Source organism: Balaenoptera acutorostrata, chromosome 1, assembly GCF_949987535.1.
Source record: "Balaenoptera acutorostrata chromosome 1, mBalAcu1.1, whole genome shotgun sequence".
Taxonomy (NCBI): domain Eukaryota; kingdom Metazoa; phylum Chordata; class Mammalia; order Artiodactyla; family Balaenopteridae; genus Balaenoptera; species Balaenoptera acutorostrata.
Window position 1 is genome coordinate 167,252,156 of NC_080064.1, and position 27,728 is coordinate 167,279,883.

Here is a 27,728-nt window from a genome sequence, read left to right on the forward strand (position 1 = left end):
CAGGCCACTAGTGCTCCCTTATTGTGAGTAAATCCCGGGGGTGGGGTGGGGGGGTTGGAATGCGGGGACCTAAAACTACAGGACAGGAGACTGTCCACGAAGCAAATGCGCTACTGCCCTATGGTGCTGCTGCCAAGGCCTTCTTACATTACAGGCCCAGCCTCCACTCACTCTAAGGTCAGCGCTCAGTCCAACGTCAGGTCCATTCCGGGGTCCCTGCGGCGCAGAGGGGTAGGCCTGGCCCCTCTCGCGCCCCTTGCCTTTCCAGGGCCGCGCCTCCGGTCGGGGCCCCGACGTGGACCCGGGAGCGTAGCGTCGCCGACGGGGCGGGGGCGGGGCCGGGGCGGGCCGGGGGCGGGGTCTGCGCCGGCGCCGGGTCCGGCGGGCGCTCTGCCAGCTGCGTAAACACTGCCGGAGCGCCGCGGCGGAGCAGGTGAGCGGGCTGGAACGCGCGCGCGGGTCGCGGCCCGGTCTCCCGCGGCTCGAAGGGCACGGGGTGGAGCCGCAACCCGCTTGCCGGGCCCTGCCCTCCGCACGCCGTTTGCGGCGGCCGGTCGCGGCCCCTTGGCGGGTTCCTGGGCTGCGGCCCCAGCGGCCGGGGAGGGGAGGGCGCCGGGACAGCGGCTATGGGGGCCGGCCCGGAACTGGGGAGTGGAAGGAGCGCGGGGAGGGGCCCCAGGCCTTGGGCCTTCAGCAGGGCCCGGTCCACCCGGCCGCCGGAGCCCCCGCCGGGGTGGGCGCTGTGCGAGCTGTTAAAGGGCCGGGGCATTTAAAGGAGCAGTGCACGTGGGTCTCGAAGGCGTGCGGACGCGGCATTGTGTTCCTTTCTCCTGGCTGGCACCTAATGGGCGCCCAGTCCTGCCGGCCTGTGGCACCCGGCCCGGGCACTGCTTGGCGGGGGCTGGAGGGGAGGCGGAGGTCTTCCCGCGTACGTGAGGAACAGGACCTCAGGTCCGGGCTTGGAGACCCCAGTTTCGTTATCAGCGGTATTTGGCCGTTTTATCAGGCATTTACAGCTACGAGGAGACTCGCAGAATCTAGCTTTTGAAGCTGAAGAAGCCCGAAACAGAAGCTAGTTCCCATCCCAAATTTTATCAGTGAAGAAACTCAGCCCACAGAGCTAAAGTGACTTTGTTCAAGGTCACGCAGGTCGGATATATGAGAGCGAGGCTTAGAACCCGTTGTCCTGGACTCTAGTTCTGTTGTCCAGCCCTGGGACTAGACCTCAGCCCTTTGACAGTTGGATGAAATGCCCCCGTCTGTGACTTAATGAGTATTCCCTTTTTACGGTACGAACTGTGGATTGGTGCAGTACCTGCATCCTCATTTACAGACGGAGAACCTGAGAGGATCCATCCCATCCAGAACGATTGCAGAGCCAACTTGACCCAAAATTGACAGCTTGGGTTGCCAGCCTGTCCTGAGAGTAACTGATCGGTACAGACCCCGGCTTCCGGTATGGGTGCCCCTGACTTCTACATAGACCCCATTCTGTAGACACCTGAGTCTCCAAGGACTTCAGCCAAGACCTTTGGCAGTAGTTAAAAGGCTTCGTATAAGCTGCTTCTGGTGTGTGAGCCTCAGGTTCCCCTCTGTGTGAATGTGGCTGTGTGGGACAGGGAAATGTGTTAGCAGCGGTGTTTTCTGAGCCCGGCTGGTGAAAGGGCCTCGGGTCCTGTCTCCAGCTCAGAGTTGCAGCTTCAGCCACCCATCAGGCAGGCCATCCAGGTTTGTGCCCTGGGTGTGCGAGGGGGAGCATTCAGGGCAGAGGCTGGAGGTGGGGGGCTTGGTGGGATGTTGCTGTGGAGTGGGATGGATGTTGTGTCAGGTTTTTAGGAAAAATTCTGTATCGTTTGGTGTTGAAGTGTCCGTGCACCAAGTCTAGAGTCTGACATGTGCATGCATGGGAGGTGAATGCCCTGAGCCTGTCTGTTTGAGGAGGAGGAGGACAAGGAAGAGCGTGGCCAGGGGCTGCCGCTCAGATGTGCCTGGGGGCCCGTCACCCCTCTCCCCCAGCTCCTCTGTGGCTACTCACAGCCCCGCTGCACCCCCGGGCTTTGCCAAATGAGAGGCTCCCACCTACCTTGGTCTCTCTCTAAGTCACTGATGATAATAATGACAATAACATAACTTATGTTTGTCATATACAATAAAAAGCCATTTTGTACAGTAGTTGTCACAGTTGTCTTAAGAGCGTCAGTCACACTGAAGCCGTTCTTAGTTTTACCCTTTTACAGAAGGGGAAACTGAGGTTCAGGGAGACAAGCGGCTTGTCCTATTGTGTGGCTTCCGTGACTGTGAGCACCAGGATTTGAACCCAGCTGGCTGTGTCTCCTTCATCTTTTGAGTTTTTGCACAGCAGGCTTCCCACACTCACGCCCTACCCATGTCACTGCACTACCGCCCAGGACATTGTTATGTGGTCTCCATTAGCAGCTACCTGGCAAAGCAAAAAAAAAAAAAAAAAAAAAATTTTTTTTATAAAGAAACCAAAGCAGTGTGTGTGTAGGTCACATTGTGTTTCTACTGAAGACATGTTTGGCTGTTTTTCAGCTGTTGATTTGACTTTTAGACACTGTTTAGTTGGGGACTGGCAAGACAACAAATGTTTCTGCCCGTACTTCCACCTGTTCCTGGACTGCAGCAGCTGGGGGTGGGGCTGGGGGTGGAATACAGGGGCTCTGAGGCTGGCACACCCTCCGCACTGCCCCTGGCCCGGGCCTGAGAGGTTCTCCGCACCTTGAGCTGGCTGGATCTGACAGGGGCTTCAAGCCCTGTGTAGTCAGTGTTGGCTTCTTGACCTGGAGGTGGTGAGGCTGCTGTCTTATTACAGTCTGGGGAAAAGTAATTTCAAATTGATCCTCAGGGAGGACCAGATGTGAGGGAGGGAGATCATTTCTGTCCAGTTTCTTCGTTGCCTGGGAGAATGGGTTGCTCATTTGTCTTTGCTAAAATACAGTCTTCTGGAGCAGTGGGAAGAAAAATTAAAGGGTGCTCACTTTCTGCGGTACCGTATCTGCTGAGACATATCCTGACCTCATCTGTGTTTTGTAGGCTACCTGTGTGACTATGGCCCTGGGCCACTGAGTATGTGACCCTCACAAGTACTTTGAGCAGCAGGGAAGAGCTCCTTGTTGGTAATTTGGAGACCTGAGCTGTAACTGTGGATTCTGGTCATGGGCCCTTAACCTTTTGTCCTTTTGTCCCTCTGGGCTTCAGTTTCCCTAAATGGAAAATGGGGTGCTGACCGGATGGCCTTTAAGGTCCTTGCCAGCTCTGACATCAGTCTACGGACTTGCCCTTTTGTTTGACAGAATGTTCACATTGCCAGCGTGCCCTGGGCTGGGGCTAAAGTGGAAACACCCAGGGCCTGGATGAGGCGTGACCTTGGTGCTCAACTCGTGTGTCTGGTGGTTTAGCAGATCGTAGCTTTCCAAAGGGCCGTCAACAGGCTTCTGTTATCCTTTCTCACTGAGTCCCCTGCCTTTATTTCATCTTCATTATAACTGCCGTTTATTGAGCTTTGTGCCAGACACTTTACACATTATCTCTAGTTTTTACAGTAATCTTGCAAAGTGTGCCTATCCTGCTTTTTACAGAAGGGGACAGGGGCCATGTGAAGTGGCCCGAGTGTGCGGGCCACTTGTCGCAGCGTGTGGTTTGCATCAGTCAGCTAGCTGATTGGAACTCTGTCCGTTTCTAAGGCTCAGCTTTTGACCACTGGCTTACTGCTTCTCATTAAAACAAACAAACAAACAAACAAAAAAAACCCACAATTTTTTCTGGGCCCTACTCAATGGTGGCTACCTTCACAGCTTCCCTCTGCCACTTCCAAACCGCCCCTTTTCCAGGCTCCTTCAGGAAATGAGAGAAAATGTTTCCTGGGAACTTCTGAGTAGGAAAGGGCAGACAGAGGTAAATCTAGAGCCTGGGTCAAGGTTTCAGGAGGCCCCATAGGGTCGCCTGGGGCCTGTGACTTGGGAGGGCGGAGTGGCACTTCAGGGCCTCCCTGTGGGACTCAGGCCCTGGCTCCGGCCGAGGCCACCTCCCTGTGCTGGGGAGAGCCATCTGGCAAGTGATGTGCATCAGAGTATGGGCAGGGTGGATGGACAGGCGGATGAAGGTCAGCCAGGGCCAGTACATGGTCGGGGGAGACAGGCAGGCAAGCTGTGGGAATTTCTAAGGGAATTTCCTCAGCTCAGGAAATTCTTCCCTGGTATGAGGGAAGGCAGGGAACACCCCAGGGGTCATGGGAGCTCTGTGAAGTAGCCGTGTGACCATAGAAAGAGGCCCATTTAAAACCAATGCCACCCTCTTTGAGGGGAGCACTGAAAAATAAAATGAACGAATGTGACAAAACAGAAACAGACCAACAGAATAAACCAGTGGTTACTAGTGGGGAGAAGGAAACGGGGAGGGGCAAAATAAGGGAAGGGGATTAAGGGGTGCAAGCAACTATGTATAAAATAAATGATACAAGAATGTAATGTACAGCACAGGGAATGTAGCCAATATTTTACAATAATGTTATATGGAATATCTATAAAACTATCAAGTCACTATGTTGTACACCTGAAACTACTGTAATATTGGAAGTCAACTATCCTTCAATAATGAAAGAAAGTGAGGGGCACTGTTCAGTTAGGCCTGCGAAAACAAGAAAACAAGTACCCGGATCCAAGCCTTTCTCTGCTGACCACCTGTTTGTCTTAAGTGCAGTGACTCCCAATTTTCTTTTGGAGCCGAAATTTCCATCTTTTTGCATGAGGCACTAGTGTTTACTATGGCATTTAAAGATCGATTTCCTACTTAGGTAGGAATCGATTTCCTACTTAGGTCCATTGGCCTTAAATTTTAAGGTCAAAACCTTTGCATTTTTCTGAAATGAAAATCAGGTTGAGGAAATTGGGTCACCAGGGTTTCTATAATAATTGCAGGAACTGCTGACATAAGCAAGGTTGGGGAAATTCTCTGGGTCAGACTCCCTTGGTTTGGCTCATTCAGCATTTGGATCCCATTCAGCTGATTAATGGGGGCGGGGGGGATGAGCAGTGGCTTCTTTGGATGTTTGATTTTACATCCTAATCCAAGGAGCTTTCAGCCACAGTGCTTTGTTCTGGGAAGGGTTTCCAGAATGCAGTCTTAGGCACCTGTTCCTCCCATTAGTTTCTCTGCATTTTCCCGCTGCTCCGTCAGAGAGAACGGAGAGCCGGTTGCTATGTGGTTGATAGGATTTGACATCAGCAGTAGGAGAGTCACCCAGTCCCACCAGCACCTGCCTGTGAGTCAGCCTCCCCGCAGGAGTTCTTGGCGTCACTGGTGCTCTGATGTGGACAAACATCTAGCAAGAAGGTTGTTTATCTGCATACATTTGAGTGGTGATTTTTCCTTCCAAGGATTGCAGAGTATCATCAGTCTTCAATTCCAACTTAGAAGCAAAAGGAGTACATCCCAGCTGCTCTGTTCTCCTTCAGGAACCAGGTAATAGGAGGGGTTAGGAGAAGGTGTAAAAGCGGCTTCCTGAGTCCATCTGTTCCCCCCCAGTCCAGGGAGAGAGGATGTGGGAGAAGGCGGGATGGAAGAAAATCTGTCTAAATGTTGATATGTGTTATTTCCCTTTAAAAAATTAATAGCTTTACAAAAAACGCCAGGCACAATCCATGTTTATTATAGAAGCTTTGAGAAATGCAGAAAAATATAAAGTATCACCCACAATCTCACTATCCAAAGATAACCACCTTTAATGTTTTGTAATATTTCTTGCCAATCCTTCATATACATGCATTTTCTAAGACAATTCAGATAATTATGTATGTCAAGTTTTATATCTATTAGATTTAACATCTTGTTTTTTTAGGTTAGTAAATATTTTTTTTTTTTTTTTTTTTAGTAAATATTCTTTGAAGTGAGATCTTTAGTAGTCATATGTTAGACCCCATCAAATGGATGTATTATCATACAGAGTCAGGCATCTTGGTCATTTTCACTTTTTAAAAAAAAATTATAAATGCAACAACCATGTTTTTATGTAAATCTTTTATTATTTTCTTAGGACAAATTCCAAGAAGTAGCATTTCAGGATCAAAAGGTATGAATGTTTTTAAAGCCCTCGATTTTTACTGCCTTCAGAAAGGCTGGTCCAGTTTGTACCAGCGACGCTTGAGCCCCAGTTTTACCACACCCTCCTTCGAGGTGGGCATTGCTTGGGGACTTTTTCAGCCAGACCACTCTCTTCTCCCCCTGTGGCTCTCCTAGTCTGTAAAGCTCCTGCCCATCTGCCTCCCCAGTGGCTTTCTGACCGGGCACAGGGTATTCAGGAGAAAGGACGGTTCGTTCTTTCACGCCCCCATTCAGCGAGCAAGTTGTACAGAGCAGTAGGTGTGCCAAGGTCGGTGAGCGAGGTGCCCCGCACCTGCGACAGGGAGGGGAACTGTAACTGGGCACTTCCAGTACCAAGCCTGGGCCCTGGCTGGGGCATCTGGTTACTCGGCAGCAGCTTCAGGGAAGGTCTAACACCAGCCTAAGAATTGCCCAGGGACCATCTCAAAATGCAGATCCCTGGACCTTTGGCCAGGATGGAACTTAGGATCTGCATTTTAAGTAAGCACCCTAGCGTAGCATTTAAGAGCCCAGAACCTGACTACCTAGGTCCAAGGATGACTTTGAACCTATCACTTTTTAAATCTTGTTTCCTCATCTGTGAAATGGAGGAGGATAGCAGTACCTAGTACCTGACTGTTGTGTTTAGTGCATAGTGAGCGCTCAGCAGCTGTTCTGTCACCACCCCTCAGGTGGCTTGGACCACTTTGAGCATCTCAAGCATCTTACAGCTTTCTGAAAGTCCTAAGCTGTGCCCTCAGGTGCTAGGAGCTCCGAGAGGCACCTCCACCTGGGCTCATGACCACCAGGCCCAGAGGGCTGTGATTAGAGCCACAGCCAAGACCAGCTCTTCCCTGCTGCAGCCCCTCTGTGCCCTGGTTTTCTGGGAGTCCTGGGCAGAGCACAAGGAGGGAAGGAATCTGCTCAGGGAGCATTTGTTTTCTGGTGAGGAGGCCATGAATTACATGTGGTGGATGGAAAAGCATGTTTTGTAGTTTTCTGACTTCCTGCCTCTGTGCACAGCAATGCCACATGGAAGGGATACAGTCCTTTTTTAAGCTCACTCTCCCTGGGTGCGTCCTTCACAGACTTTGGGAGGCAGAAGTGCTTTCCTGGGATCTGGTGACTGGCTGAAGAAATGGAAATTGGAAGGACTTTACTTGATCCGGGTCCCGTGCTTTTCTGTCCCGCACCCGCCCCATAGCTCCCTTTCTCCTTCCAAGAAGCATCTTCACTCCTTGTTTGCCCATTTCCCTACTAGGGGAGGAGGCAGCCAGGATGCTGCGGCTGTTGTGGTTCTGAAGGGTGAGCTTGCCCTCTGCCCTGCGGGTGCAGCCCTGCCGTTCAGATGCAGGGACTCCTGATCTGCCCCTCCAGTCACGGTAAAGACGAATCACAGGCCCTCCAGAGGCGTGGGAAGAATAGAAGGAGTGAGATCGTAACTAAATTATTAATTCACGCCCCAGACAAATCTGACGTGCTACAGAATAAAGTATGGAAAGAGCCACTGCACTGCTCCAGTTGGACTGTCCTGGTTTAGCTTGAAGAAAGGCGGCCAGCTCTGTGTGCGGGTACCCCTTTTTGAGTAAGGATGGACTCACCGTTGCCAGAGTGGGCAGCGAGGGGATCTCCTGGGTCCAGGCAGGTGTCTGTTTGGGATTTATCTGGCAGGGCCCCGCCTTGCAGAGGAGGAGCGCTTTGAAGTTTTCCCTCCTGGGTCTCCATTAAGTAGTTTCTTTCGTTACCGTTACTGCAGATGAAGGAAGCTAAGAACTTCCCAAGGTCTCACAGCCTGTGGGGCTGCAAAGCCGTGTCCCCTCAAATTGGGCTCTTAGGTAGACTCTGCTGGTCCCAGGCCTGGGCACTGAGGAGCAGATCCGCCTCCTGGGCCCTAGGCCACACTAGTCCTGGGGGCTCCCGGGAAGAGGCAGGAGGGCTCAGCTGGCCCTCTGCTCCCACAAAGTGCACTCTGGTCACAGCCCTCTTCAGCACCAAAACCCTGGCTGGCCTCCTCTGCTAGCTTCAGCTCCCCCTCCCCGGTCAGGCCTCCACGCCCCTCCCTGGGATGGTCCCACCTCCCACCGCTGCCTCCCTGGTCCCCACGCTTCAGCCACGTCAGCCTGCTGGCTGTTGTCAGGATCGGCCCCATCCGGTCACCCATCCCACCATCTAGTTACGAGGCTACTTCCAGGTGCCCCACCTCCTTCAGTCTCTGCCTGGCACGATATTCCTAACCTTCGAGGCCCGTTTCACGTCGCTCTTTCTCCTGGAGATCTGAGACATCTGCCCCCGGCAGCTGGTAGACTCCCCCCGCCCGCCCCGCCTTAGTCATAACTGCAGTAGCACAGCGCCCTCGTCACCCCTCCTGGCAGCTACTGTAGTTTACTTCCTACTGATGTCACTACTGCTGTCACTCCTGTGCTTGTCTTATCTCTGCTGAGCCCTGGGGAGCTTAGCTTGTTCATTCTGAAATCCCCGTGAGAGCCACGGGGGAGCCTTCTGTGAGGGCCCGAGTCCGTGGGGTGAGCAGAGTCAGGCTCTGCCGTGGGCCTGTACTTGGGGATGGAGTTGAAGTCCAGCTGGGCATAATCCAGGCCACGGCCTGGGGCACTGTCTTCAAAGAAAGCAGCAGCCTCCGACCCTGCCAAGATGAACAGAACTGGGGCTGACTCAGTAGAAGGAACCTGCCTGCTCCACTTGAAAATCATAAATTCTTGGGGGCAGCTGACGTGGAGATGAACTTTGAGCTGAGAGCAGACCTGACTGTGCCGAGTGGCGTGAGGCTGCCCGAGGGTCCCAGGAAGCAGGTGCTGGGGGAGCTGGCCCTGCTGCTAGCCCAGCTGACCTGCCCAGGATGTTGGTAGGGCTTCGGGCTGCCCCGGCTTCCCGGTGTTGCTGCCCTGTCCACAGCACTGCGGCACAGCAGTCCCGGGGGACAGGCTCCCTCCTGTATGGTCCCTTCAGCCTTGTTTTTTCCTGTGGGTCCCACGCTCAGCTGTACTTCCCCAGCGCGCGCACACACACACACACACACACACACACACACACTCGCCTCTCGTGGTCTCAGCTCGCTGCTCCCGTGGCCGCCACTTCTAAACTCATGACTCTCATCTCCCTCCCCTCCACCTCAGACCCCCGGCGCTCAGCTGCCTCCCAGGCATCTTCCCCCTTTTAACCCATTTATATTCAGCAGATTCCTGGATCAAATTCACAGTCTTTCCTCTGAAACCTTGTTCTCCTGCCTCCCCCATCCTGCTCCCTGTCTGGCCGTAGTCCTGGACTCTGTCCCGTTTTGTCCCCCACATCTGGTCCTGTCTGTCTACCTCCTACCCTTTCTGGATTCTCTCTCCTTACTCCCATCTATTCTTGCCACCTTAGGCCCTCTTCACTTCCCACAATTGTCTCCAGGGAGGTCACCTTTCCTCGTTTTTACTCCTTTTTCAGTCAGTGGCCAGACTGATATTTCTAACCAGAGATCGATCTGTCACCTCTGTCCTGGGGGATGAAGCACACCTCCTGAACTCGGCACCAGAGACCCTTCACACCTCCACAGCATACAGCATCACCACCCCAACCCCGGCAGTGCTGGGCTCAGGCTGGAACATTCTTCACGCCCTCTGCCATTCCCTCCCACCTGGGAAAAGCTGTCTCCATCAAATGATGTTATCTTCTCCAGAAAACACACCTGATCTCTGCGTTTTAGTCCCTTCTTTGTGCTTCTGTACCTCTTGGTGAACACCTGGATTATATAATTTGTCACATTGGATGGTTGGTTTTTAATTTTTTACGACAAAAGTGTCGTTGGCACACGATAGGTGCTGAACAGGTGTTTGTTGATTGAATGAGTGAGTGTGCTGACAGTTTGGAGTGGCTCTGACATTTCTAGTTGGGGGTTTTGCCCCCTGTGGCCTGGATCTCCTCTAGCCAGTCCCTCTCGAGGTTGCTGCAGCCTCATTAGTGGCTCCTGGGGACTGTTGCTTTATAGCAGTCCTTTGACAAGCGCGTCTTGGGTGGTCATTGCGGGCAGGACCTGTGTGCAGGTCTTAAGGCCGCCTCTCACCTTCCGCGGCCTTTGCCTCGCAGGAGAGTGGAACGAGGTCCCCTGTGCTCCTTTTCCAGGCACTTTCGGAGGTAGGGTCATGCTCACATTCATGGCCTCTGACAGCGAGGAAGAAGTGTGTGACGAGCGGACGTCCCTGATGTCAGCCGAGAGCCCCATGCCGCGCTCCTGCCAGGAAGGCAGGCAGGCCCTGGAGAACGGAGAGGGTGCCGCCCAGTGGGTAGGTTCCCACCAGCAGTCCAAGGCCTCCGGACAGGTCCCTGGGGTCCTAATGGCCAGAAACCAGGCATTCCCTGATGTGGGAGGGAGGGGAAAGTAAAGGTGAGAATTGGCCAAAAGGGCGGGTGGCCCACCATGGTGTATCCTAGGTCTGTGAGAGCTTGAGAGTAGACTCTGCACAGACACAGCCTATTACAGGTCGACTCTGCAGTGGACTAAGTGATTCTCTCCATCCTGGCCCTGCCCCTTAGGTTTACCTTCCTAGTGCAGGTTACTGTTTCCACAGGAACCTGAGAGTGAGTTTGGATGCCAGGACAGGCAGCGCAGAGATGAAAGGATGGTAGGAGGAAACTGCTAGAGGAACCTTTTTGGTAGATGGCCAGACATGGTCACCAAGAGGTTACCTGATTCATGTTTGACTTTTGAGCTGGGGATGTGTTTTAGTTCATTCAGGCTGCTATCACAAAAATACCATAGACTGGGTGGCTTACAAACGACCGAAATTTATTTCTCACTGTTCTGGGGGCCTGGGAAGTCAAGATCAAGGTGCCGGCAGATCTGATGTCTGGTGAGGGCCCACTTCCTGGTTCATAGGCAGCTGTCTTCTCTCTGTGTCCTCACCTGGCAAAAGGGGTGAGGGAGCTCTCTAGGGCCCCTTTTATAAGGCACGAATCCCATTCGTGAGGGCTCCCCCCCTCGTGACCTAATCATCTCCCAAAGGCCGTACCTTTTAACACCATCACATTGGGAGTTAGGCTTCAGCATGTGAATTTGGGGGACACAAACATTCAGCCCATAGCAGGAGGGGTGGGCTGCACTGCGATTTTAGCTCTGCAGCCCGCAGGGCAGGAGATTGCAACAGTGTGAAGTGGAGGATATACTTGGGAGAGTCATCTAGCCAAGCCACCTCCCTTCTCATCAGGGTAAAACAACATCTGAATTTGCCTAAATTCCATTCTTCGTTTTGCCCATTATAGTAATTTTTTCTTCCAGCCAGCCTTATTTCCCTTTGCTGAAACTTGAGCTCACTTCTCCTATCCTCCTCTGGGCTCTGAGAGAGATCTCACCAGCTCAAGGCCACTGCACAGCTACTCCTTAGCCCGTTTCTTGCTAGTTGCTTTGTCTTTTATCTCCTGGAGTTCTTGTGCATTTCAGCTATTTCAGTTGCTGTTCATTAACAGTTTTCCTTTCTTTCTCAGATGAATATATAGATGGAATTCTCTCTGCAAAGAACTGATACCAAAGAACAGCCACTTTTGATTTTTGTTTCATTTTGCTTTGTCTTGGCTGTTAATGTAATTAACAAAGCAGCTAATGATCCTGAATTGCCACAATTCCAAAACAAATCCTTGCAGATCAGTGTGTGCCAGCGCCTGGCAGGCGTCCTGTCCTCCTTCGCTGCCTCCTCATTTATACGTAACCCAGATCCTCCCAGATGCTTGATGCCCAGTTAGCCCCTTTGCTTCAGAGCTGCAAATCTTGCATGCTTGCTTTGGGGGGCGGGACGGGGTGCAAAAAGTTCAAAGTAATTTCTTCCTCTGCAAATTCCCAGTGTCTTATTCACAATCAGAGAGAGTCCCCACGTGTGCTGACCATTCTAGTTTGTGATTTTTCAACCAACAGTGTTTAATTTCTGCCCTCCTCCTATCACCTGGCCTGCCAAATTAGTGTGGCCATGTGAACAGAACTGAGTGGCATCCTGAGTCCCTATACTGAGGGAGGGGACGGATCTTTAGACATGCTCCAGACCCATTCTGCAGACCGTCCTCTTCCACAGCTAAACGGACCGTCCTCTTCCACAACAAAGCGGCCTCCCTTCCTGCATCTGTGGTGGTCAGCGCCAACTTAAATCTCTCGTTGTCCTCGTAAACTTTTCAAATGTCCTGCAATTCCACCACTCCCACATCTAAACTACAGCCCATAGACTGGCTCTTACATCTGGAAAGCAACATTGAAACTTCTCGTTTCCGGTTCCAAAACACCCATGCGCTATGTCGCTAAGGCCTCGGGGGAGGGCATTCCGTGGCCCTCACAGCGTGGTTTCCCACAGAGAGGCCAGGAGAGCGAGGAGGACCATGAGGAGGACCCTGACCGCTACGCCTGCAGTGGGGTCCCCGGGCGGCCACCAGGCCTGGAGGAGGAGCTGACCCTGAAATATGGGGCAAAGCACGTGATCATGCTATTTGTGCCTGTCACGCTGTGCATGATCGTGGTGGTGGCCACCATCAAGTCCGTGCGCTTCTACACGGAGAAGAATGGACAGCTGTGAGTTGGGGGCTTGGCGGGGCGGGGGAGGGGGAGCTGGGGGAGGGGAGTGCAGCCTGTGTTGGCCACTGCACCTGTGGCCCCATGCCAGCAGTGAAGAGCAGGGCCGAGGAGCTGCCTGAGTCCACACCCTGGTCCGTCCACTGCCTCCTGGCTGTGTGACCTGCCTGGGCACGTTCCTAACCTTTTTCGGCCTCAGTTTCCTCATCTGTATGATGGGTTTGATAACAAGGTTACCAGGAGAATCGAGTGAGTTAATCCACGTAAAGGGCTTAGAGGAACACCTGCCACCCTCCAGGCAGCGCTCCAGCACGCTGGGTCTCACTGCAGGAGGCAAGCTCTCCCGTCACTGCGTGACCACGAGCAAGTTGCTTTCTCTCTGGGCCTCTCATTCATATCCCCATGAATGTAAACCAAGGAGGACCAGATGATTTCTTAGCTCACTTCCAGCCTTGCACGGGAGATTTTGTTTATTTTAATGAAGAAAACGCAGGCAGAAGCAGCGGCCTGGGAAAATGGGAGGGCTCTCTGTGCTCACTCCCCCAGCCTCCCTGTGGTAATTGCTGCGGAGTACCTTCTCTAAACATCTTTTTTTTTTTTTTTTAGGGAGTTTTTGTTAAATTTTGTTTATGGTTTTTTTAATGAAAAGAGTAGAGAAAGAAGCCCTTGCCCTCAGGAAGCTTGTAGTCTGTTGGGGCCTCAGAGCAGCTCAGGTGAAAAACGTTAAGAGACCCTGAGAACTTCGCAGGCAGTTTGTTTCCCTACGTCCAGAGCGAGGGATCAATGAATTGCCTTCTGAGTTCATTAGCTGCCTGTGCAGCTCCTGGGTTACGCTGGGTGTGGGTAGGGGAAGCAGGGGGGGCGGAGGCATCCTAGGCTGGATGGGGCCGATAAGGAAGTGGATGTAGGGAACTGGTGGGTCTCCCTGGACCAGAGCTGGGGATTGGGGTCAGCAGGGAGAAGCACTTCCAGGGGAGGGTTGAGTTGGTGTGGGGGCCAGGGGAGGCCTTGGTGAGGCCAGCCAGGCCCTTCCGTGCGGCTACATCGGCTCAGTCATAGGCCAAAGTCAGGAGCCAGGAGATGGGAAGGCAGGGCAGCTCATGGGGATGGCGGGCAGCGCTCGCCAGGGCACCCAGAGCACGGTGCTGAGGGGCAGGGGTGCCCAGGGCACCTGCCCCCCAGGTCCAGGCTCCCTCGGGGTGAGGCGTGTAAGCAGGCAGGGCACAGAGACCTAGCCCTTGCCCCTCCCTCAGCATCTACACACCTTTCACCGAGGACACACCTTCGGTGGGCCAGCGCCTCCTCAACTCCGTGCTCAACACCCTCATCATGATCAGCGTCATTGTCGTCATGACCATCTTCCTGGTCGTGCTCTACAAGTACCGCTGCTACAAGGTGAGCGCTGGTCCGCCTGCTCTCCTCCTCCTGCCTGCCACGCCTCAGTGCCTCTTTGGCAGCAACCCTGGCTCTTTTTTTTTTTTTTTAACAGAGTTCATTTTTTTTCTGTAAAATAGACCCTGATTTTTGGTGCAGGCATACCTCGTTTTATTGGGCTTCACAGACACTGCGTTTTTTACAAATTGGAGGTTTGTGGCAACCCTGCATTGAGCAAGTCTGTTGGTGCCATTTTTGCAACAGTATTATTTTATTTTATTTTTTTATTTCCAAATCTTTGCCAACACTTGTCACTTGTTATTTTTCTTTTTTATTTATTTATTTATTTATTTATTTATTTTTGGCTATGTTGGGTCTTCGTTTCTGTGCGAGGGCTTTCTCTAGTTGCGGCAAGCGGGGGCCACTCTTCATCGCGGTGCGCGGGCCTTTCACTATCGCGGCCCCTCCCGTCGCGGGGCACAGGCTCCAGACGCGCAGGCTCAGTAGTTGTGGCGCACGGGCCCAGCTGCTCCGTGGCATGTGGGATCTTCCCAGACCAGGGCTCGAACCCGTGTCCCCTGCATTAGCAGGCAGATTCTCAACCACTGCGCCACCAGGGAAGCCCCAGTATTATTTTTTAATTAATGCTGTTTTAAAATTTTTTTAGACATAATGCTATTGCTAATACTAATTAGCATAATGCTAATGCTATATATTGCACACTTAATAGACTACAGTATAGTATAGACGTTAACTTTTACGTGCGGTGGGAGACCAAAAAATTTGTGACTCACTTTCTTGCGTACTCTCTTTCTTGTGGTCCGGAACCCAACCCCAACCTCGCTGAGGTTTGCCTGTACTCTTTCCCACCCCACCTCTGCCCCCCCATGGATTACCTAATACTCCTGTCCTTTGAACTTACACATAATCCCACTTACTTGAGTTCCTCTTTGCAGTGTTCATAGGGTTATTTCTCACATTCAGAAGTTAATTTTAGTTTGCTTCTCCTTCCGAAGAAATGAGATGTTCTATTTTGGGCTCCTTTCACCCGATACTTCCCCTCCAAGTTTATTTTTATTTTCCCATTTCCCTTTCGGCCGGAGATGTACAGCTGCTGTGCCGAGGTCTTCCAACACTGGGAGACGTTCGGGTGGGCCCCCTGCACTGCGGGGCAGTCCCAGGGAGGAACAGGGCAGTTGAGTCCCACGTGGCCCAAATCATCCATAGAAATCCGTAAGCTTTTAGGCACGGGTTTCAGGCTTTTCTCCCAAGGAAGGCTTTGAAGCCCTGAGGACTGAAGGGAAGTTGAGCTAGACATCACCTGATTTAAAACCGTTCACACGCAGGCGTGCGCGGCACTTGATATTAGGCTGCCGCCGTCTGTGGAGCAGGTAGGGACAGATGGGGAGGCTCCGTCTAGAGGGACGAGCCCCGTCCCATCTGGGGGTGACCGTGGGGGTGAGCGGTGGGAGGGGAGTGTCCGAGAGCCGGAGCTTCTCGATAAACAGCTACCTGTATAAACAAGGCAGAGTTCGTAACTGGGGCAGGGATGGCCGTGGATGGCAGGAAGCAGGGTAGAGGGCTTTGTGTTTGGAGGAGAGGATAGGGCACGCGTAAGGACAAGCTAGAAGGAGCGCGGCCGGTGAAAAGCTGGCACTGCTCTGGTCAGCAGGTGTCACGCGACCACTCCCAGGGACTGTTAAGAGGCAGCTCGACCCTCCGTTCAGTAAGATTTACTCCATGACGCGGGCAGGAGATGACGGTGGACTGGGCAGGCCCAGGGGGGATGAGGGGGGTCAGCACGTTCCGGAAGCGGCCCCTTCCCCTTTGGGTGGTGCGCACGGCATGGCAGACAGACCAGGTGGCTGCTGAGGTCCCCAGCGGCCTGAGCTGGTGACTGATGGGTCTGTCCTCCAGGGAGGCTGGTAGCGGTGACCACCACGCCGCTGGCGGCTGGCTAAAGGACTGGTCTAGCATCAGCCCCACCCTCACCCTTCACCCTCCCTTATTTGGCCAGGGGAGGAGGAACGTGTCTTTCTGAAGACCTGTCTATAGGCCCTCAGGTGGGCAGTGACTCCCCGGGCTGACTCTTCTAAACAGGCTACCTCAAGAGTCTTCCCTGACCACTCTGTCTAATAAAGTAGCACCCCAGTGGGTCTCCTGTCACTTTACCCAGCCAAGGTTTTTTCCGTAGCCCTTATCACTTCATGCTAACATGTGTCTGTCTGTTTGTTGTCCCACTGCCCTCACACCGGGTTGCAGCCCCTGGGGGCAGACACCTTGCCAGCTTTATCTCCAGAGCGTGGAATGTGCCTGGCGTGTCCTTTCCAAGTGAACGAGTAGAGTGCTAGGTGTTTAGACCTGAAGGAGCTCCAGCTCCTTCGTATGCTTGCTGGGTTACCTGGAGAGAACTCCTTGAATTTCTGTGCCCTCCTTATCTGTACAATGGCCGCCTTCCACCATAGTCAGGGAGGAAGGAGCCTAAGGAAGAAGGGTTTCCAGGCCTGGGCATCAGTCCCGAGGACCGGGGCCTGCGGTCATGCTGCCTGTTTCCGCCTAGTTCATCCACGGCTGGCTGATTGTGTCCTCCCTGATGCTGCTGTTCCTCTTCACCTACATCTACCTTGGGTGAGTGGCAGCGGTGGGCAACAGGGTCCTTCAGGAGCCCTCCCCTGTGGTACGGGTGGGCCTGAAGGACCTGGGAGGGAAGGGCGCCCCTTGGTCTCCACACCTTCCCCACGTTGCTGCTCCAGGAGCCCGGCCTCCTCGACACGGGAGTGGAGCTGCGAGTTGGGCCACACGTCTCCTTCTGGTTCCTGATTTTAAGCAAATAACGCAGAGCCATCACAGAGGAGGTTCTCTGTGAACCCCAGCGGGGGGTGGATTCAGGGGCAGAAACCCCTCAAAATTTACATTCTGACCTTCGGGCTGGGCCTGGCTGCCTCCTAGTTTATGGGGAAAGGGATCTCTCTTGCCCTGGATTTGGGACATCAGCCTGACCCAGGGGCCCAAAGAAACTGGAGGGACAGGAGAGAACACTTTTCCAAGGACCTTTTCCACAGGCAGAGGGTCTTCCAGGTCGTGCCGGCTCACGTTTACGGGAACCAGCCCAAGGATGAGACGTTGGGGTACTTCCCACCGTTTCATAAATTTTTCAAGTGGTTACATGTAGGGCTCATGGAAACAGGGAAGGAGATGTCAGCAAATGAAGCCAGAGTTTGGAAGAACCCAGGCTGGGACTTAATGATGGAAGGGTGTTGAACTGTGTCAGGGTCTGACATCTCCACTGAGTTTCCCAGCTCACAGCCTTGACTGTGGTCCCGCAGGGAAGTGCTCAAGACCTACAATGTGGCCATGGACTACCCCACCCTGTTCCTGACCGTCTGGAACTTCGGGGCGGTGGGCATGGTGTGCATCCACTGGAAGGGCCCCTTGGTGCTGCAGCAGGCCTATCTCATCATGATCAGCGCGCTCATGGCCTTGGTGTTCATCAAGTACCTCCCGGAGTGGTCTGCGTGGGTCATCCTGGGCGCCATCTCTGTGTATGGTAGGTGGGCCATGAGCTTGCAGGGGTGGGCCATGGAGCGACGTCCAGGGCTGAGTCCTCACTGCTGGACAAGGGTGATGGGTGTTGAGAAGTCCCCCCTCCCCCCACCCCCGCCCGGGGAGGCCTGGATGGTCCCCTTTCTAGAAAGTTCGCCTTTGTAAAATAACAAATGGGGTCCTGTGGAATCATGACTGTTGATATGGTTACTAATAACAGCAGATGTTTACTGAGCACTCACACCGTTAAGCACTTTGCACACTGGAAGTCATTTGTTCCTCAGAACAACCCTGAGATATTGGGCACAGTACCGATAAATGACGAGCACCCAAAATGTTAGCTGCTCTTCAGTTAGTACAGTCGTCCCTCGGTATCCTCGGGGGACTGGTACCAGAACCCCCTCAGATACCAAAATCTGAGGATGCTCAAGTCCCTTACATAAAATGGTGTAGTGTTCGCATATAACCTACGCACATCTTCTCAAATACTTTAAATCATCTCTAGGTTACTTAAATGCATAATACAACATAAACAATATGTAAATAGCTGCAGATGTGCAGCAAATACAAGTTTTGATTTTTGGAACTTTCTGGGATATTTTTCTGAATATGTTTGATCCACAGCTGGTTGAATCCATGGATACGGAACCCAGAGATATGGAGAGCCGACTGTATTAGTGTGATAACCATCACCAGTACTGCTTCTTACGTTGTTAGGATAAGGAATTTGGGGCTCAGAGAAGTGGGACTTCAAGCCCATTCTCTGGTCTCTGAGGCACACAGCAGTTCCCTGTTTGCAGCTAGCCTGTTTAGACCCCGCTCAGACCCCTCTGTGGGCTCCAGCCAATGCAGGCTCTAGGGATCGTGGCTGAAACCCGGGGGTGGGATTGCTGGAGCAGCAGGGCGTGGTCTGAGAGCCTCGTCCTGGGGCTCTGGGACACACTCGCTCTGACGCCTGGTGTTAGAGGGCTGGTTCCTCTCTGGGGACCGCTTGGGAGTAAACATGTTTCTTAACATGCCAAGGGCGTCTTTGCTTTCCCAGATCTCGTGGCTGTGCTGTGCCCCAAAGGGCCGCTGAGGATGCTGGTAGAAACTGCCCAGGAGAGAAACGAGCCCATATTTCCTGCCCTGATATATTCATGTGAGTATATGATACATCCATGGCTTTCAGAGGTGACGAGGAGATAGTTAACCCTTTCCTTGACGAAAGGAGACGAGGCAGCCTCGGTGACCCCAGGAGGGCTCCACCTTCCGAGACGAAGGTGGGCTGTGTCTTGGTCTTAGACAGGAAGAAACTTGGAAAGTCACAGCAGGAAGAGGGCACCAGGGGATGTGGTCCTGCCCCGCAGCTTCCTCCCACCTAGCTCCAGTGGCATGTGGTGGCTACAGGCCGCGTTCCCATGAGCCCAAGGCCACCGCCTCAGCCCTCCAGGCCCCTGATAAGGGACTTTGGAGAGGGACTCTTCAGGGTGGGGGTCTGGCGGGGGAGGGTGCGCCTGCCTTTCCCTGGGCTGCCTCAACAGCTTCGTGGCTGGTTGAAGTGAAGTCTCTGAAAGGAATGCCCTCGGGGTTGCTGCTGGCCTCGGGGCCAGTGCACTCGGGGATTTGTACTTATAAAGGCATCAACAGACATGCATCAAATTCATACTTTGTGGTGGGCGCTGTGCTGGGCAGTGGGGTTGCCATGGAAACAAGATCCACAAGGTCCCAGGCCTCAGGGAGCTCACGGCGCTGTGGTTTTCATGCCCTCCCCTCTGTTATTCACGTAGAGAGCCTGAATTTCTGGGGCTCAGTTGTCTGCAGGGCGCACTGGGAAAGTCTATGAATGGCTAGAGTTGGCACTCTATACAAATGAAGAACCGAGCTCGTTGTGGAGAGCCCTTGGCGGCCTGGCCCCAGGGTGAGAAAGCACATTCCAGGCACAGCCTAAAAAATGAGCAGAGACCGTGTATGGAAAGACTGAGCCGTGTCAGACTTCCGCTCACCATCGCTGTGCTCTGACGGAGCTTATATTCTAGGAGGGGAGGCAGACAGGGACTCAACAGGCCAACAGAAGTCAGGAGGTGAGAGCTCCATAGAAAGATAAAGCGGGGGTGCGTGAAGGACTCCAGGGTAGTGAGGGGTGCTGTTTTACAGAAGGTGGTCAAGGGGGCCCTGTGTCAGAGGTGACATTTGACCAGAGACCTGCCTTAGGAATATCTGGTGACAGAACTCCAGGCAGGAGGAACAGCGGCACGTGCAAAGGCCCTGAGATGGGCGTGGGCCTGGTGTGCTCGGAGCGCCCGAGGCCAGGCAGAGGGAGCCAGCGGGGAGCGGGGGAGGTCAGGTCCTGTTAGGCCATGGTGGGGACGTGGCTTCTATTGCTGAGTGAGATGTGATGCCACTGGGAGGTTGTGGACTGACCTGACTACGTTTTAACAGGACCGCGAAGGTTGTATCAGGGACAAGAGTGGAAGCAGGAGCCAGGTTTGGAGGCTGAATAATAATCCGGGAGAGAGATGTTGGTGTTTGGCCCCAGGGCAGCAGTAGAGGCGTTGAGATGTGCTTGGACTCTGCAGACATTTTGGAGGCAGAATTGGCGAGATTTTCTGATGGTTGGGGTGCAGGTTGTAAGAAAGAGAGTCAAGGTTACTGTCAGTTTTTTGGGCCTGAGCGACAAAAAGGATGGAGTTGCTGCTTACTGAGAAGGAGAAGGCTGGTGGGCGGGTCGGAGGGCAGTTGTTGAGAGCATTTAGGGCTTGTTGAGTTTGAGATGCTCACTGGATGTTCAGATAGAGAGTTCGAGAGATGGGATAAGAATTCAGGAGAGAGTTTCTAGGCCAGAGAGAGAGAACATGTTAGTACCACAGGATCCAGCAGTCCTGCTTCTGGACATAGACCCAAGAGGATTGAAAGCAGGATCTTGAACAGATTTTTGTGCACCCATGTTCATAGCAGCACTATTCACAATATCCAAGAGATGCAAGCAACTCAGGTGTCTGTGGATGGATGAACAGATAAACAAAATGTGGTATATACATAGAATGGATTATTATTCAGCCTGAAAAAGGAAGGAGATTCTGACACGTGCTCCAACATGGATGAACCTTGAGGACATTGTGCTAAGTGAAATAATCCAGTCACAGAAAGATAAATACTGTATGAGTCCACTTATACGAGGTATCTTAGGTAGTCAAAATCATAGAAACAGAAAGTGAAATGGTGCTTGCCAGGGGCTGGGGGATGGGGAGTGGGTACAACATTTCAGTTCTGCAAGACAAAAAAAGTTCTGGAGATCTCTTTCACAGCAGTGTGAATATACTTAACACTATTAAACTGTACCCTTAAAGATGGTTAAGATGACATATTTCATGTTACATGTTTTTTTACCACAATAAAACAAGAACATAATTAGTTCACCAAACTTGTTCACTAATAACATTATCATTGTGTTTGTGAGGAGGCAGGAAAAGACGGGAAGAAGCATCGTCTGCCCACACCTGGTCAGTGAGTCTGGACCCCCAGCAGCCCCCTAGCAGTGGGGCATAAGCAAATACCCACAGGAACTGAGGGTCCCGTGCAGGCTTTCTGGGGACACAGGCTGGCCCGCCTGCCTCCCAGGCCCTGGGGGCAGCCACAGGTAGTACTGCCTGAGGCCTGACCCTTTTCTCCCTCCCCAGCCGCCATGGTGTGGACAGTGGGCATGGCCAAGTTGGACCCCTCCTCTCAGGGAGCCCTTCAGCTCCCCTACGACCCAGAGATGGGTGAGTATCAGGGGGCTGACAGCCTCTTATCATCGGGGGTGGCTTTTCACCACATCCAGCTCAGCCTGGCCTGGCCTCTTTGGGAGGCATGAGGACCAGGGGGACAGGTGGGAAGACCAGCCCCCCGGACACGCACGCCCTGGGGATCGAGTGCGGTGGGACCGCGCTCCTCTGCCTCGGCCCCGTTCCTCTCCCTTCCCTTCCCTTCCCTTCCCTTGCTGTGTGGACTGGAGAATCCTCTTTGGGTCGGGCTGGGTGTGGTGGGGGGGTGGGTAGGGGGATGGTGAGGGCAGGGGAGCCCTGAGCTCAGAGGACCCTCTGACGGGCTGTCGTCTCTCTCCCTTGCTCTCTGCTCACACGACGCCGGACACCCAGAAGAGGACTCGTATGACAGTTTGGGGGAGCCCTCGTACCCTGAAGTCTTTGAGCCCCCCCTGCCTGGCTACCCGGGGGAGGAGCTGGAGGAGGAGGAGGAAAGTAAGGTGTCCAGATGGCCTGCGTGGGCCCGGGTGGGGCTCCCTGAGGTCAGGGGAGGAGGGCGTGAGGGGAGGAGCCCCTTTCACATCAGAGGTGGCTTCGCAAAGTCGAGGAGCCTGCAAAGGCGCAGCCTTGTTGGCAGGCCGCAGGGACTTCTACGCCCAGGCTGCACCTCGCGTGTGACAGACGTTGGCTGAGTACCAGCTGCGTGCCCACTGTGCGCTGGGGGGCGGTCGTACGGACGCGGCTCTGGGGGACGCAGCCACGCGGGCATGGGCACTGACTGCCCTCCCCGGAGCCGGGAGGACCGTGAAGGAGAACACGGGGTGATGGGGAGCACTGACGGGGCTCTTGACCTGTTTCAAGGGGTCAGAGGAAGTCGCCTGAGGAAGTAACTTCTGAGCTGAGCTCCAGAGGCTGAGCCACTGGAACTCGGAGAGGGGGACACACAGCGGGGGTGCGTTTCCAGCTGAGGGGACCTTGGGAGCAGAGACCCTGAGGCAGACGGCACGGTGAGTTAGAGCAAGTGAAGGCAGGACGCTGAGACCCGAGTGCAGAGATGGGGCAGGGAGGCAGGCAGGGACTTGAGGGGCCTTCTGGATCAAAACGGGGATGCTGGTCTGTGTCCCGTGGCGGGGGGGGGGGGGGCGGTTTCGAGCTGCGTGGGAGGAGGGCCATGAGGGAGAAGGGCAGGCCTGTGGCCGGCGGAGAGTGCGCCTGCGTGGCCGGAGGGTGTCCCAGTGGCTGGGCAGGTCGGCGCCAGCAGTGCGGCTCCGTGAGGGGACTGACAGTGGGCTGTGGAGCTGGGGTGGAGACTCCCCCAGGCAGAGCCCCGGGTGTCGGGGAGCAGGAGGAGCTGGTGTGGAAGGCCGTCTTGAAGACGCACCCAGAGACGTTCTAACATATGCTTGTGTTCCCAAGGGGATTAAAATAGCCATTCCATCAGCACACATTTATGGACCACCTACTATGTGCCAGGTGGCACATGGGAACAGGGAGGTGCTGTAGGGTTAAAGCAGCCTCTGCCCTTGAGAAGTTCCCGTGGGAGCAGCCCAGGCGGGGGGAGGTGAGGTATAAAGTACTCAGGGCAGACATGGGGAAGAAGATAATGCCGAGGTGGGCCTGGAAGGACAAGTTGGCAGTCACCCCACAGACAGGCTGCCAGGCTGCAGCCCAGGCCTGGCACTGAGCCCTGGAGTCAGCACGGATCCCACCGGGGCACAGTCCACAAGGCCACCCTCCCTTCACACGCCAGCCACAAGTCCTGGGGGTCTCCAGGCCACCCGCACTTCTGACCGACTGGCTACAAATCGGGGGGTTCCGACAACCCCCCCAGGTTGGAAAATTTGCTAGAACGACTCACAGAACTCAGGAAAGTACTAAACTTACAATTACAGTTTTAGTACAAAGGGTACAAATCAGGACCAGCCAAATGAAGAGCCACATTGCTCGTGGGACTGGACTTCATCTCCAGGCTCCCTCTTCTCCCTAGAGGTTGGTCTGGCCCAGAGTCCCAACCCCCTTATCTCATAACCCCGTGGTCTTTCTGGTGACCAGCGCCATCCTGATCCTCTCATTTGCATAAATGATCCAAGGGGCTCCTGAATAACAAAGACACTCCTGTTACTGGGGAAATTCCAAGGATTTGGTCTCCCTCCTGGAACCGGGGACAAAGGCCAGTTAGATTCTTTGTTACACAGCAGCACTGGCAAAGGCTCAGATGAGAGAGGAGGAGGCCTTCAGGGAGCTCGGGGCGGTTGGGTGGCCCAGGCAGCTGGGGGCCAGGCCTTTAAAGGTGAGCAGCGCCCACGGGAGCTCGAACTTCATCCTGCAGGCTGTGGGGAGCCGTGAGTGGTTTGTTGCAGGGACTTGAAGTGAGCAGAGCGGCATCCCAGACAGATCCCGGGCAGCAGCAGGGAACACAGACTGCTGGGGGACCAGGTGCGGGAAGAGCCATGAGGGCCCAGCTCAGGCAGCAGGCTGAGAGGAGCTGGTACCACCACATACCTGGCACGCACTGGCAGGACTTGGCTGGGCAAGGGACGGGCAGGGAGGCGTGGAGGGTGACGGGGGGAGGTGGGAGGCTCTGCAGGACATCAGATGGAGACGCCACAGACACACGAAGGGGAGGGATGCTCAGGAAGGTCGGGGTTGGAGGCCCGAGTGGGAGTCACCAGGATATACATGTTGTCAGAACTGTGGGTCCCCAGAAGGTACCCAGGGAAGGTGTAGGGTCGGAATGGAGAGCGAGGGGGACAGCGTGGGTGACGTTTACGGGATGAAGGGAAGGGCGCTTGTGGAGGACCCCGGGGAGTAGCCAGCCAGGGGACAGGGCGCTGAGACAGACAGGTAGCGTGAGGGTGTCCACGGGGGCTGGGCGGTGGCCTGGCCAGAGCACATTGGCTGGGGGATGTGGGACCTGCCGCCACAGATCTCTGAAGTGCCTGGGAGGTGAGCGCAGTTCCTTTGAGAAAGAACTGATTGAAAAAGAAGAGAGAAGGGAGGGGAGAGAGCAGGGAAGCAGGAGTGGGGGTAGCGGCGAGAGAGAGCACGGCAAGAGAAGTCACCGCTGTTTAAGGTGACAAAACTGGAGTGTTTGCTCTGTGCCGAGGCAGGAGCCAAAGTGAGGAAGCTGAAGTCAGAGAAGAGGGGGCGTGGAGGATGGGACAGACCAAGGTGAGGTGCCTCTTGCTTGGAGCCCAGAAGGGAGGCGAGGGGGCCAGATGGGGCAGAGCATGTTTCCTTGATGCAGACCTCCTCAATTCAAGTCTGTTTCGTAAACATTTTTATTGTCTGTGATGAATAAAATTATCCTATAAACAAGCATACAGGGCGGTTGTACTAAAGGAAACAAATGAAAGCATTCTAGAAGCTCTTGTTTCCTTATCAGTAGTGGATACACTAGTTACAAATTATGTTTACTTATTTTTTTAATTGAAGTTTAGTTGATTTGCAGTGTACATTTACCTATTTTTGAGGGGCATGAGTCTCCAGAGAACCTCAGGTATTGTACACGTTCTTGAAAGTAGTGAAATTAAGTTTCCTAAAAAGCATTTATAATTCAAACTGAGCGCCCAGTTGGGTAGCCTCCCATCAGCCCCGGACAATGCATTTTATTCGCTCTTGTCTTAACTCGAGTAAAACTGGTGCTTGGCACTTGGTTATCAGAAATGCTGGCTTTGCACAGCCCAGAATGCAAGTCACTCAGGCTACAGGTTCCCCCTTTCTCCCGCTGGCTGCTGTTTATCCAAGGCAGCCAGTCCTTGTCCCAGAGTCCAGGTGAGGTGAGCTGGGCAGTGACACTACCCCATCTGCCCTCTGCGTTCCTCAGGACTCTGGCCCCTGGGCTGGGCAGAGAACCTGGGCTGTTTGGCTGGGGTCAGCCGTCTCTGCCGCTTCCTCCTGGGGCTTCCGAGACCTATGGGTTCCCTCTGTCTCTACCACACAGGGGGCGTGAAGCTCGGCCTCGGAGACTTCATCTTCTACAGCGTGCTGGTGGGCAAGGCGGCAGCCACGGGCAGTGGGGACTGGAACACCACGCTGGCCTGCTTTGTGGCCATCCTCATCGTGAGTGGGCTGGGGGATGCTCCCCGCCCAGCCCTGGGCAATGGGATCCCTGAGGGTCTGGTGGGGGGCCCAGGAACCCAGGAGAATTTTCAGGTGCTGTCATCCCTTGGAGGGGCTGGGCAGGGTTGCCAAGAAGATCCTCAAGATGAGACCGAGGTTTACAGGAGGTTCTGGTCATCAACAGACGCAGGCACAGCACAGGGGAGGAGCGACCAGGGGCTCTGACATTACTGAGCTTGTGCGCCGGGTGCCGAGGTCTTGGCTAGCTCCGTGCATTTGTCTCACGGCACCTGTGAGGCGGGGATGGTGACCTGAGATTTACAGAAGACGGAACAGGTTGAGGGCCTGGCCCGTGGGCACAAAGCTGTGAGGGCCGAGCTATGATTTGAACTTGAGTCTCTGAAGCCAGGGCTGTGTGTTTTCCCTCCGTGCCACCCAGGCACCATGGGGTTGTGAATCCCCATGGGATCTCCTGGGACTTGAGACGGGGGCCCATCACTTTGAACCCCAGCAGTGAAATTTGGAGACCTGTATGTCACTTAACATGGCCAGATACACATGGTGGGGAAGCGTCTTATGGCGATTGGAGAGGTGGAGGCTCTGAACGGTGCATACTCGGTGTTCTGCCTGGTGAACCCCGGGTGGCACGTGGCACGTTAGGGCTGAGGCTCCGGTTCTTTGGACATTTTGTGTTTGCCCAGTGTGCGTCAGGGATGGGGTAGTGAACTCCCAGGCTCCTGCACTTCCGGATCGTCTGCCCTGAATTCCTGCTCCCCCCAGGGATAGGGCAGGCACTCTGGTTCCCTGTCCCCACCCTGGACCACTGCCTGCATTGGCTGGGGTGGGAACAGGATGGGCAGCCACTGTGCCTGCTTCCCGGGGCGGGGGGGTCACATGGCATCTTGGTTCCCTTGGCGTCAGCTGCTGAGAACATTGCTGGCTTTCAGTCCAGCCCGTCCTCTTCTTGTATAAATATACGTCCCCTTGGGGGAAGCTTCCCACCATCAGGCCACACGTCCCTACAGCAGCCAGCCAGGGGAGGTAGTCTGGTAGTGGCAGCCCCGTTCTAGGGGTCAGGAGGCCTGCTTTCTGGTTCAGCCGTCCATGTGCAGGGCGTTGCTACGGGGTGAGAACTCCTGCCCTCAGGCACCTCACAGAGCTGTTGAGAGGACCGGGGAAGACGACGGGGTGTCCAGGGCTCCTGAACCCGGGGACCGTACCATCACTGACTGCTCCCCGTCCCCCGTCCACGCCCGTGGTCACCACCAACCCCCTCACCTTTGTGTCCTGCAGGGTTTGTGTCTGACCCTCCTGCTGCTCGCCGTGTTCAAGAAAGCGTTGCCTGCCCTCCCCATCTCCATCACGTTCGGGCTGATCTTCTACTTCTCCACGGACAACCTGGTACGGCCTTTCATGGACACCCTGGCCTCCCATCAGCTCTACATCTGAGGGGAAGCCTGGGCACCGTGGCCTGGAAGCTGGAAGAAATGGTAGCTGGATGCAGTTGTACAGTTTTACACTCTAGTGCCATATATTTTTGAGACTTTTCTTTCCTTAAAAAAAAAAAAGAGAATAAAAAAGTGTTGTGTTTACTTTGTGAAGAGGAAGGACAACTTTTTGGTGCTGGCTGTTTTGTCACCAGGCCGTGGCTCACCCCTTCGTGAGCACTTGCTTCGCCAACAGGAGACGCGGGAAATCGGTCCAGAGGAGCTGCGGAAGGTTCCGAGACGTGGGAGGGGCTTGGGGAAGGCCCCTGCCCTCGCCCCACAGCCTGGAGTCCTATGAGGGCCCAGCCGGATGACTGGGCGCATATATTCAGGACCGGGAGGTCACGCCCGGGACGGCATGTAGCGCCTGGTCACTCTGGCCAGAGAGGAAAAGCCAATTTTCTCTGCAAGGAATGTTCCCAACGCTTTATCTATGATGTTGTCATCATTTTATTACCTTTAGAGTCCTTGTTACAGCAGTTACTGCTGGGAAGTGTCTTAATATCAATAAATAGACGAATCCTGTTGCAATGTCGGGGTTTGGTCTGTTCATCAGTGTGGGCCCCTCTCCCGGCATCCTGGGATAACGCGCTCTGGGCACGAAAGGGAAGAGATTTGCCTAGTTGTGAGGAGAGAGGCTTAACTGACCCCCTCTCTGCAATCGTTTCTTTAACTAGGTTTCCTAAGCAGAGGCGCTCACAGACTCCCGAGGCCCGCTGTCTGACAGCTGGGCGGGTGCCGGGCTGGCTGTCTTCATAAACACTGTAAGGCTGTTGCCAAAACACAGAGCGAGAGAGCAGGGCTGGTCCCCAGCGGAAGCAGCGCAGTGGGGGCCAGGTGGGAGCCCAGGAACCCGCTCTCCTTTCCTTCTATGGCCATGTCTCTGGGCACTGC

The 27,728-nt window shown here is 54.3% G+C and overlaps 1 protein-coding gene across 7 annotated transcripts; it reads left to right on the forward strand.

Moving 5' to 3' along the window:
* Positions 1-354: 354 nt before the first annotated feature.
* On the forward strand, positions 355-27,360 carry PSEN2 (presenilin 2). Of its 7 annotated transcripts, XM_057557289.1 has the most exons (14): positions 360-433; positions 1,334-1,456; positions 5,397-5,481; positions 6,053-6,088; positions 10,219-10,379; positions 12,429-12,643; positions 13,897-14,038; positions 16,578-16,645; positions 17,344-17,564; positions 18,603-18,701; positions 21,220-21,303; positions 21,679-21,780; positions 25,229-25,347; positions 26,641-27,360. In XM_057557289.1, exons 5-14 carry the CDS (start codon positions 10,239-10,241, stop codon positions 26,794-26,796), a joined length of 1,347 nt encoding a protein of 448 aa, XP_057413272.1. In that variant the 5' UTR covers positions 360-433; positions 1,334-1,456; positions 5,397-5,481; positions 6,053-6,088; positions 10,219-10,238; the 3' UTR covers positions 26,797-27,360. The 7 variants fall into 7 exon arrangements, 6 of the variants coding, with proteins under 6 accessions (XP_057413289.1, XP_057413272.1, XP_057413283.1 ...); XM_057557284.1 differs by lacking the exon at positions 1,334-1,456 and having other exon boundaries at positions 390-433; XR_003621940.2 differs by lacking the exons at positions 360-433; positions 26,641-27,360 and adding an exon at positions 22,147-22,292 and having other exon boundaries at positions 680-1,456; positions 25,229-25,342.
* Positions 27,361-27,728: the final 368 nt, after the last annotated feature.